The sequence below is a fragment of the Oncorhynchus masou genome, chromosome 31 (assembly GCF_036934945.1).
Source record: "Oncorhynchus masou masou isolate Uvic2021 chromosome 31, UVic_Omas_1.1, whole genome shotgun sequence".
NCBI classification, from domain to species: domain Eukaryota; kingdom Metazoa; phylum Chordata; class Actinopteri; order Salmoniformes; family Salmonidae; genus Oncorhynchus; species Oncorhynchus masou.
The window spans coordinates 49,028,299-49,040,961 of record NC_088242.1 but is presented as its reverse complement, the minus strand read 5'-3'; the positions used below and the strand labels follow the sequence as shown (position 1 = coordinate 49,040,961).

Below are 12,663 nucleotides of genomic sequence, written 5' to 3'. Positions count from 1 at the left end.
CATATAATTGGTCAAACAAGGTGTGTGTGATAAACAAAATGGTGTGCCATTTTTATGAATGAAGGAAGGCAGTTTGTGTGAATTTCATTGTTGTTTTTCATTGTGGCCACCAGAGGGAGGAGTTACTATACCTCAGAGAATGTGCCTCACCAGGACCTGTGTGAAACTAGCCACAATAAGGATTAGCCACAATAGTCGAATTTGCTGTTTGCCTTCAAAATAAAATTACCCCATTGAAACTGTTCCAACATTTACAAATAGTGGAATAATGCCATATTTGGTGTAGATAATGCTAAAGTATGTTGTTATGTAACTTTTCAAAAATAAATACATTTACCTTATTAATTAGACAACAGTAAAAAAACATCCCACTGTCGATATAGTATACTGCATAATTTCATTGGGGGCATACATCTACGCACTATATGAATAAAATTGGGTAACAGCCTACTCAGTGGCACCCAGAGATTAAGAGTTTCCAAAGAGTTTAACAAATATTAGCGTCATACTGTAGCTCTTATTGTAGGACTCTGAAACCACTGTGACATTAGTCACATTAGCTCATCAGTCAACCTATTGTGTGTATTGAACATTAATATTGGACTGTGCAGACTTACCTATAGAGTGTGCATTAAATGGGTTATAATCCTACTCTGTAACATCGACAGATTACAATTCCAAAGAGGTTACATAACTATTAGTCACAGCTCTTATTGCAGGACTTTGACTGTATGAATTCACCTCCCCAGTCAGTCTATTGCCTGTATTGGGCATTCATATCAGACTGTACAGCCTTACATATGGAGTGTGTACCCATGGGATATCAGTCAACTCAGTGACACCCACAGAACACAACTATGTAGAGTCTACACCAATATTAGTGTTATAGCTCTTATTGCAGGACTCACTGTGAAATAAGACATTAGCTCACCCATCAACCCATTGTGCACCCATGTAATGGAAAATCATTTAGCCTTTAATGTTTAACCCATCTGCATTTAAAATACACAATATTCAGAAATGACAATATAAATAATGTTATAATCAGTATTTATATACAGTGCCTTGCAAAATTATTCGGCCCCCTTGAACTTTGCAACCTTTTGCCACATTTCAGGCTTCAAACATAAAGATATAAAACTGTATTTTTTTGTGAAGAATCAACAACAAGTGGGACACAATCATGAAGTGGAATGACATTTATTGGATATTTCAAACTTTTTTAACAAATCAAAAACTGAAAAATTGGGCGTGCAAAATTATTCAGCCCCCTTAAGTTAATACTTTGTAGTGCAACCTTTTGCTGCGATTACAGCTGTAAGTCGCTTGGGGTATGTCTCTATCAGTTTTGCACATCGAGAGACTGAAATTTTTTCCCATTCCTCCTTGCAAAACAGCTCGAGCTCAGTGAGGTTGGATGGACAGTTTTATATCTATGTTTGAAGCCTGAAATGCGGCAAAAGGTCGCAAGTTCAAGGGGGCCGAATACTTTCGCAAGGCACTGTGTATATATATATATATATATATATATTACAGAGGGAAACAAAAAACAGAAATATGGGCGAAACTGATAATGTTTTTATAAGACAACCGAGTTCCTGGAAAATACACAAAGCATCAACATGCATCCATGAACTATTTAAAATAAAATGTTGTTCAAGATCAGTCCTATCACACCTGATTCTACAACTCATGTTGAGCAGTTGATAAGTTAAAATGGTGTGGAAGAATGGTGATTGAACAAAAACCTGATCATCCTGTGGCTCTGAGAGCAGTGTTAGCCACCACTGACTCATAATGAATGAGCATATATTATTTAGGAAGAGACAAATAACATTTAAACACAAGGATGCATATGATTGGCAGTCCTAAAACTTTGTTATTTGCGCAGAGATTCGAACCAATTAAGGAAGTCATGGGTTGTATGCTATGGGTTGTATGCTACGGGTGGCTATGTACAACATATTTCATGGATTTGATTGAAGCCTTAACTACTAGGCTACTGTGTCATATAGATTAAATCATTTCGTTTTTGTTGTTGTTTCCATTGCTGATTTACATGTGTAAAGGCCCAACCTTTAAAAGCATCAGTAGGGCAAACTTGCTAATTAGACAGGAATGTCAGTCTGTTAAGGTAAATTCGCACACAGTGGTGTAAAGTACTTAAGTAAAAATACTTGAAAATACTATTTAAGTAGTTTTCTGGGGTATCTGTACTTCACTACTTATATTTGAGACAACTTTTACTACACTACATTCCTAAAGAAAATGACGTAACTTTTTAATCCATACATTTTCCCCTGACACCCAAAAGTACTCTTTACATTTTGAATTCTTAGCAGGACAGGAAAATGGTCCAATTCACACACTTATCAAGAGAACATCCCTGGTCATCCCTACTGCCTCTGATCTGGTGGACTCACTAAACACAAATGCTTCTGAGTATTTGCTATCTATAAAAAAGTACTTTAAAAAAAAAAAGGATTTTTTTTATTATTTACGCTTTCATGTTTGATACTTAAGTATATTTACAACCAAATACTTTTAGACTTTTACTCAAGTAGTATTTCACTGGGTGACTTTCACTTGAGTCATTTTCTATTACGGTATATTTACTTTTACTCAAGTAAAACAGTTGGGTAATTTCTTTCACCACTGTTCACACACTACAGACAGAGAGTATGGAGCGTAGCACAGTATTACAATGTTGTTTTTCGTCACAAAAGGGGGTGTCCTTGTAATATGCTCAGGTATTCGAAGTACGTTAAAGTTAAGACCAGCTGTATCATTCCTTCCGCAGCTGTGTGGATATTTTCACTTCTTGGTTCCTTGAGCTAATCTATAGGCTATTCATCAGCGACTGTTCTAACAGTAAACAAAACAACAAGAATCCACCCAAGAAGGTGTTTTGTTTAGAAGTAATAACTAAGGATTCCAAGCTGTAGTGAAATGGTAGAACCTGCTGTAGCCAACTATTGTAGCTAGCCATTAGCTTTTTTCTCCATGACCAAATCAAATAGTATTTGTCAAATACGTCGGATACAACAGGTGAATTTCACAGTGAAATGCTTACTTACAAGCCCTTAACCAACAATGCAGTTTTAAGAAAAATAGCTAAAGAAAAATAAGAAATAAAAGTAACAAATAATTAAAGAGCAGCAGTAGAGAGGTTAAATACATGGGGTACCGGTACAGAGTCATTGTGCGGGGGCACCGGTTAGTCGAGGTAATATATACATGTAGGTAGAGTTATTAAACATGATGATGTAATAAAAACAAATTCCGATATCGGAATGAATGAAATTGGGATAATGTTTTAGGTTAAACCGGCAAGTATATGAATATTTGCCAAGACATATTTATATCATAAATCTGATAATTTCAAATAGAGAAGTGGTAAACTCAAACGGCTAGCTGGCTTGCTATGTTTTTTTTGCCAGGATAAAGCCATCTAGCCATTCTGCCAGCTAGCTACTACTAGCAAGGGAAGCCAACTCTTCCTTATTTTCACAAAATGAAATTACAAAAATAAAGGTTGCTATCACATCGTTGTGAATGGGAGTGGGACCGGTGAGGATATCATGTTACCAAAATGTGTTCGCTGCTCTAAAAACACCACTTCACCCACGTGCACACGCATGTAGCCAGGCTGCCAGCTAGAACTGCTCTTCCTCCTGAAGAAGGCCTGCCCACTCAAAGACCTCTCCATCACGTTGACAACTCCACTGTGTTGTCCTTCCAGAGTGCAAAGAACCTTAGCGTGACCCTGGACAACACCCTGTCGTTCAATGCAAACATCAAAGCAGTGACCCGCTCCTGCAGGTTCATGCTCTACAACATCCGTAGAATATGACCCTACCACACTTGTCCTCTCCCGTCTGGACTACTGAAACTCGCTGTTGGCTGGGCTCCTTGCTTGTGCCATCAAACCCCTGCAATTTATCCAGAATGCTGCAGCCCACTGGCTTTCAGTGTCACGATCGTTATAAGGAGTGGACCAAGATGCAGCGTGGTATGTTTCCATCCTTTTATTTGGAAGAGAAACTATGAAGAACAAAAACAATAAAGCGAACAAACGAAACGTGAAGCTCAGAGTAGTGCTCACAGGCAACTATACCTAGACAAGATCCCACAAAGCACAATGGGGAAATGGCTACCTAAATATGATCCCCAATCAGAGACAACGATAAACAGCTGCCTCTGATTGGGAACCATACCTGGCCAACATAGAAATATAATTCCCCTAGATAACCCACCCTTAACCATATCTGACCCAAACAACATAGAGAATAATTAGCTCTCTATGGTCAGGGCGTGACATCCAGTCGAAGCTCGCATCCACTGCAAGGCCATGGTGCTTACCTACGGAGCAGCAAGAGGAACTGCCCCTCCCTAACCTTCAGGCTCAATCCCTACAACCCAACCCGAACACTCCGTTCTGTCACCTCAGGTCTCTTGGCCCTCCCACCCCTACGGGCAGCTCCTTCTCAGCCCAGTCCAACCTCTTTCCTGTCCTGGCACCCCAATGGTGGAACCAGCTTCCCCCTGAACCTAGGATAGCAGAATCCCTGCCCATCTTAGGAAAACATCTGAAACCCTACCTCTTCAAACAGTATCTTAAATAATCCTCCACCTCACCTTGACCCCCTCCCCCCCATGTAGCTCTGACTCTATTGATAGCTACGCTATTGAGGGAAAATGTACTTTCTATGCCTGTGATATGTGGTTGTCCCACCTAGCTATCTTAAGATGAATGCACTGTAAGTCGCTCTGGACAAGGGGATCTGCTAAATTACCAAAATGTAAATGTAGATCCACAGAGTAAAGCTTGTAGTAACCTTTAGTGCTTCATCAAACGCCAAAACAGAGTTCTATAGCGTCTTTGTCTCGGCCGCGTCTTTTGTCAACAGTCACAATCACCTGTTGATGATCTTAATTTGGTACCATTAAGGCAAGCGCATGCAGTCAGTCAGTCAGTCGTTATTACCCATGGATGATCGAGCGCAGGGAAGCCTTATGTGGAAGAAACATTTTATATAAAAATGGAAGCAAACCAAAAGTAGCCAAGAGCCAAAAATGTGGAGAAGTGTTGTCTTTTTGTGAAACGAACCATGTGCACTACACTGAACAAAAATATAAATGGAACATGCACAATTTCAAAGACTTTACTGAGTTACAAATCATATAAGGAAATCCGTCAATTGAAATAAATTCTAATCTATGGATTTCACATGACTGGGAATACAGATATGCATCTGTTGGTCACTGATACCTTAAAAAAAGGTAGGGGCATGGATCAGAATATCAGTCAGTATCTGGTGTGACCACCATTTGCCTCATGCAGTGCGAAAAAACTCCTTTGCATAGAGTTGTAATTTTTTTATTTCACCTTTATTTAACCAGGTAGGCCAGTTGAGAACAAGTTCTCATTTACAACTGCGACCTGGCTAAGATAAAGCAAAGCAGTGCGACACAAACAACAACACAGAGTTACACATGGAATAAACAAACATACAGTCAATAACACAATAGAAAAGTCTATATACAATGTGTGCTAATGAGGTAAGATTAGGGAGGTAAGGCAATAAATAGGCCATAGTGGGGAAATGGTTACAATTTAGCAATTAAACACTGGAGTGATAGATGTGCAGAAGATGAATGTGCAAGTAGATATACTGGGGTGCAAAGGAGCAAAAAATAAATACAGTATGGGGATGAGGTAGTTGGATGGGCTATTTACAGATGGGCTATATACAGGTGCAATGGTCTGTAAGCTGCTCTTACAGCTGATGCTTAAAGTTAGTGAGGGAGATATGAGTCTCCAGCTTCAGTGATTTTTGCAATTTGTTCCAGTCATTGGCAGCAGAGAACTGGAAGGAAAGACGGCCAATTGAGGAATTGGCTTTGGGGGTGACGAGTGAAATATACCTGGTAGGTGCTGCTATGGTGACCAGGGAGCTGAGATAAGGCAGTGCTTTACCAAGCAAAGACTTATAGATGACCTGGAGCCTTTGGGTTTGGCGATGAATATGAAGAGATATGAAGCCAGCCAACGAGAGCATACAGATCGCAGTGGTGGGTAGTATATGGGGCTTTGGTGACAAAACGTATGGCACTGTGATAGACTGCATCCAATTTCCTGAGTAGAGTGTTGGAGGCTATTTTGTAAATGACATCGCTGAACTCAAGGATCGGTAGGATAGTCAGTTTTACGAAGGTATGTTTGGCAGCATGAGTGAACGATGCTTTGTTGCGAAATAGGAAGCCAATTCTAGATTTAATTTTGGATTGGAGATGCTTAATGTGAGTCTGGAAAGAGAATTTACAGTCTAACCAGACACCTAGGTATTTGTAGTTGTCCACGTATTCTAAGTCAGAACCGTCCAGAATAGTGATGCTAGGCAAGTACGGGCAGCGATCGGTTGAAGAGCATGCATTTAGTTTTATTTGCATTTAAGAGAAGTTGAAAGCCAAAGAAGGAGAGTTGTAATGGCATTGAAGCTCGCCTGGAGGATAGTTAACACAGTGTCCAATGAAGGGCCAGAAGTATACAGAATGGTGTCGTCTGCTTAGAGGTGGATCAGAGAATCACCAATAGCAAGGGCGACATCATTGATGTATACAGAGAAAAGAGTCGGCCCGAGAATTGAACCCTGTGGCACCCCCATAGAGACTGCTAGAGGTCCAGACAACAGGCCCTCCGATTTGACACACTGAACTCTGTCTGAGAAGTAGTTGGTCAACCAGGCGGGGCAGTAATTTGAGAAACCAAGGCTATTGAGTCTTCCGATAAGAATACGGTGATTGACAGAGACGAAAGCCTTGTCCAGGTCGATAAATACGGCTGCACAGTATTGTCTTTTATCTATGGCGGTTATGATATTGTTTAGGACCTTGAGCGTGGCTGAAGTGCACCCATGACCAGCTCGGAAACCAGATTGCATAGCGGAGAAGGTACAGTGGGTTTCGAAATGGTCGGTGATCTTGGCTTTCGAAGACCTTAGAAAGGCAGGGTAGGATAGATAAAGGTCTGTAAAAGCTTGGATCTAGAGTGTCTCCCCATTTGAAGAGAGGGATGACCGCGACAGCTTGCCAATGTTTGGGGATCTCCGATGATACGAAAGAGAGTTTGAACAGTCTAGTAATAGGGGTTGCAACAATTGCGGCAGATAATTTAAAAAAGAGAGGGTCCAGATTGTCTAGCCCAGCTGATTGGTAGGGTTCCAGATTTTGCAGCTCTTTCAGAACATGAGCTATCTGGATTTGGGTGAAGGAGAAGTGGGGGAGGCTTGGGCAAGTTGCTGTGGGGGGTGCAGAGCTGTTGCCCTGGGTAGGGGTAGCCAGATGGAAAGCATGGACAGCCGTAGAAAAATGCTTATTGAAATTTTCAATTATGGTGGATTTATCGGTGGTGACAGGGATCTTCTTCATTCAAATTGTCATCGATAAAATGCAATTGTGTTCATTGTCCATAGCTTATGCCTGCCTATACCATGACCCCATTGCCACCATGGGACACTCTGTTCACAACATTGTCATCAGCAAACCCCTCGCCCACACAACGCCATATACTTATTTTCCACCATAATTTGCAAATAAATTCATAAGAAAATCCTACAATGTGATTTTCTGGATTTCTTTTCTCATTTTGTCTGCCATAGTTGAAGTGTACCTATGATGAAAATTACAGGCCTCTCATCTTTTGTAGTGGGAGAACTTGCAGAATTGGTGGCTGACTAAATACTTTTTTGCCCCACTGTATACTGTATGTATTACCCCAATGCAATTATGCAGTCATACATCCACAGTTGGATTTGACATGTTTTACTGTTTATTGTCAAATTAAGAAATTATTGTATTTATTTTGAAGTTAAATAGAAACACCATTTGTATCAGTTTAGATCAGTTTCAATCGGGGACTATTATTTTGAAGGCCAACCGCAAACGCCACTATTGTGGCCAAACCTTATTGTGGGTAGCTTCACACAGGTCTCGTCAAGCCGACACGGAGTTAAATGATTGCAAACCAGAGAATAGGAATGCCTTTAGTCTTGATTCTAAAGCAAAGGTGGGTGGCTTTACTGGACAAATCGATTAATTCTATCAGCAGCGATTCGTCACAGAAAAACGGCAAGCTGTTAAGGACTCTTTTCTTCAACTCTCGATAAGATTTGACACATCAGCGATTTTCTCTCATGCATGAGTATTTTAATGGAAGATACCGATACCGGTTTACCTTTATGAAAAGAGGAAAAGGAGAAAGGCAACCAAATTGAAGGATTAAGGTGTCAATCTCAAGAACGAGAGTGAAGAATGGCAGCCAGTTTGTCAGCAGAGGAAGAACAGGTAATTTTGAATATAATGCCAAATATTTGCTCATTCCGTAGTAAGAATGCATAAAATGTGTCAAGTTGTTGCATTGCAGTTAGCCTACACCACTGCAAGGTATGCTCTTTAAACAGATCAATTGTTGCGAAGTCATCGTCACAGACAGGCATAACGAACATAAACATTGTATCCAACTACACTTGTCAACATTGTAGCCTACCTTGAAGATGCTTCTAACATGAAATGTCAAAATATTACATTGATTTGTTTTGGTAAAGAATTAAATGATCAGATGTAATGTTTTGACACCATGCAATGGTAATTTAATTTAATAATTTCCGCGAATGTAGACCCAAGTGTCTATCAAATGATATAGAATTATAAATGATCAGTATTAGGGCAAGAATCTAAAAAGCTATGCTTTCTCCATTTGCATTGATGCACTTACTTAGCCCACACATCTCCCTTTACATACCACACAAACAACAATATGGCTAGTACAGATGTAGCTCTCAAACTCTTGGCAGCATTCTGCCTTCACCCTACAGTTTTCAGCCATTAGATTTGCCCATGACTCGCTGAAGGAAACTACAATCCCGACGCTGTTTTTGTGTTTAAAACGTCAATAATTATTGCTTGCGATACGGCTTTCAAACATATGGCCCATATCTTTCATCAACTAGAAATAATCATTAAAAAATATATACACACACACACACAGTGTAGCATCTTCGCACAGATCTATACAGCTATGCTTACACACAGATGTTTGGCGCACACTGGATAGCTTCAGTCTGTTTTCTGTAAACAAGCACTGTAACATGGAGATATGGCCTTGTGGGAACGCTAACTATAACCTTATCACATGAGGTTGTCGGAACAGGCTTGTGGTAATGGCTGGAGCGGAATTAGTGGGACGTTATCAGCCATTCCATTAGCGCCGTTCCAGCCATTATGAGCCGTTCTCCCCTCAGCAGCCTCCGCTGATTATACCCAATCAAGGTGTGTATCAATTTAGCCTTTTTATTTTATTTTTTATATTACTTCTCGCTGATATATGAAATATAACGTTCTTATCCTTCCAAAACAATACCACAAGTGAAACAGATTGAGTGTAGGGGGGCTCTTAACTCTCTTACAGAAGATGCCTTCATCCAATGACTCTTGTGTGTAATGTAATGGAACTGAGAGTCATGATCAAGGGCTAGTACAGTTGTTAATCACATGCCAAGCTGCTCTCACTGCCTCTTGTGTTTTTCCAACCAGGTCCTAAAAGGCAGGAAATTGATATTATATAATAATATATTGCTAGGGTGCTTATTGTCCATATGATGACAATGTATCCACAGCATAAAACATGAGTTGGTGGGCCTATTGTAGGCCTATTCATGCTATCCCCAACATACATGGACATGTGGGTTACACTCATTAAACTGGATAGATGGTTCCAAACACATAAAGAAGTCCAGTATCAAGAACTGTGGATATTTATGAGGGGGGTGAGGAGTAGTACCTCTTTCACATGAGTTTGAGAGAGATCAGCTTGTTTATTCTCTCTCTGTCTCCCGGACTGATTTTTCCAGCCTGGTGGTAATGATGGTCTTTCCACTTTCCGGTCCCTAATACCCTTTCCCCATGGCTCATCTGGACTGCAGGCAGCGAGTCTTAGGGCTGATTTTATACACTATGGAGACGGAAGGTTTGTTTTACTTCACAAAAGGGGTAATACGGTCCCGCATTCAACATACTTTTGTGATACCTGAAAATTGAGATGCTGCGTATCATTCCTTGCGGAGACTTGAGGGGCAGTATTGAGTGAGTTTTGCAACGTAAATCCCGCCTTGTGTCTACATCATCCCTTCTGGTATAAACATGGAAGCAATGGACGTGCTTCTACTTTAATTCTACTGCTAATCTACTTGCAAGCTTATTTTGTGTGTGCTTTTATTTCAATATTTGCTACGTGCAATTATACATCTACAATCCTTCGATGCAGTTGTATTTGGACAAGAACACAAAAGATAACAGCTAGGTAGATATCACCGATATCAAAGAAAATTGGAGAAAGATTTGGGACCGGTATGTTCGCAATCTGAAAGAGATGAGGAGTGGGGCTGCTGCTGTCGGTGTGTCCCGTAAATTGTCCGACAACTGACTTGGCTTCGTGTTTACGTGAAACATCGTCAGACAGACACCTACAGTGCATTCGGAAAGTATTCAGATCCCTTGACTTTTTACACATTTTGTTGTGTTACAGACTTATTCTAAAATAGATTAAATTAAAAAATGTCCTCAATCTACACACAATGGCCCATAATGACAAAGCAAAAAAACAGGTTTTTAGAAATTTGTGCAAATGTATAAACTAAAAAACATAACCTTATTTACATACACTACCGTTCAAACGTTTGGGATCACTTAGAAATGACCTTGTTTTGGAAGAAAAAAAAGTCCATTAAAATAACAACATTTATCAGAAATACAGTGTAGACATTGTTAATGTTGTAAATGACTATTGTAGCTGGAAACGGCAGATTTCTATGGAATATCTATATATGCGTACAAAGGCCCATTGTCAGCAACCTTTACTCCTGTGTTCCAAGTTGATCATTTTTAAAAGGCTGATTGATCGTTAGAAAACCCTTTTGCAATTGTTAGCACAGCTGAAAACTGTTCTGATTTAAGAAGGAATAAATCTGTCCTTTAGACTAGTTTAGTATCTGGAGCATCAGCATTTGTCAGTTTGATTACAGGCTCAAAATGTCCAGAAACAAAGTACTTCTGAAACTCGTCAGTCTATTCTTGTTCTGTGAAATGAAGGCTATTCCATGCGAGAAATTGCCAAGAAACTGAAGATCTCGTACAACTACTCCCTTCATAGAACAGCGCAAACTGGCTCTACTCCACTAGTCAGCACCTCTCCTAAACAGGTCAAGGGCTAGTACAGTTTATTTCACCTCCAGAATCTCTAATGAACTTATCTTCTGTGACGGTCCTCATGAGAGCCAGTTTCATTATTGCACATTATTGTTTTTGCGACTGCACTTGAAGAAACCGGATTGACTGACCTTCATGACTTAAAGTAATGATGTGCTGTCATTTCTCTTTGCTTATTTAAGCTGTTCTTGCCATAATATGGACTTGGTATTTTACCAAATAGGGCTGTCTTCTGTATAACACCTTTACCTTGTCACAACACAACTGATTGGCTCAAACCCATTAAACAAGGAAAGAAATGCAACAAATTACATTTTTAACAAGGCACACCTGTTAATTGAAATCTAGGTGACTACCTCATGAAGCTTGTTGAGAGAATGCCAAGAGTGTGCAAAGCTGTCATCAAGGCAAAGGGTGACTACGGAAGAATATCAAATATACCATTTATTTTGAATTGTTTAACACTTTTTGGTTACTATATGATTCCATATGTGTTATTTCATAGTTTTGATGTCTTCACTATTATTCTACAATGTAGAAAATAGTAAAAATAAAAACCCTTGAATGAGTGGGTGTATCCAAACTTTTGACTGGTACTGTGTATTTACGCAAAATATATATGGGGGATGCAGACAATTACATTGATGGAAGCCACAATCTATCTGCAATATTAAAGCTGATCTGCCCTCTAAAATATATATATTTTTGAAACGAATACCTAACTCGACAATTTTGTAAGTAGGAGAGATGCATTTAAAAAAAATGATTTTCCATGTATATAAAGCGCTCCCCAAGTCCTCGTTAACAGTTGGAAAATTGGCACAGTGAGAGACAGGGAAGCAACTGCAGCAAACTCCTGTATGGCAATACATTTTGAGAAGTTAAATGAGAAGGTGATGAAATGCAAACTTTGCAAGGTGGATTTGAGCCACCGTGGCGGTACAGGTGCAATGCTGAAAGGGAGGCACCGTGATTCCCAACCCTTTGCTGGCATCGATGCGATAAGGGACTGCATGAGAATCACAGTGCTGATTACAGGAAAGATTGCAGTTGATATGCAGCCATTGTCAATGGTAGAGGATGTCTGCTTAAAAACCATAAGGGCATATCTAGAACCAGACTACAAGATGCCATCAAAAACCAAACCTTGCTCTGCAAGTACAAAGCGCAAGCTCTGTACTCTGTACAGATTGTTGGACGTCTATTAACACCCTGTCACACATCACTCCAACAAGCCATCACATTGAGGAGAAGTCCCACGTACTGAGAACATGGAGGGGAGGCACACAACAGAGAACCTAAAACTGCATTCATATCATTGTTGCTGAGTGGGTCGGGGACAACCGTAAGTTTAGTGCCATCTGGTAGGTAGCCAGGACTGCGGTAGATTTAACTGCA

General features: G+C 40.0%; 1 protein-coding gene across 1 annotated transcript in view; it reads left to right on the top strand.

The window, feature by feature from the left end:
* Positions 1 to 7,984: 7,984 nt before the first annotated feature.
* Positions 7,985 to 12,663, top strand: part of LOC135524048 (tyrosine-protein phosphatase non-receptor type 9-like) — a 55,406-nt gene continuing 50,727 nt past the window's right edge. Inside the window, exon 1 of the mRNA XM_064951189.1 lies at positions 7,985 to 8,346. Within this exon, the coding sequence (XP_064807261.1) occupies positions 8,314 to 8,346 (33 nt within the window). The 5' untranslated portion in view covers positions 7,985 to 8,313. The remainder of the gene's footprint in view (positions 8,347 to 12,663) is intronic.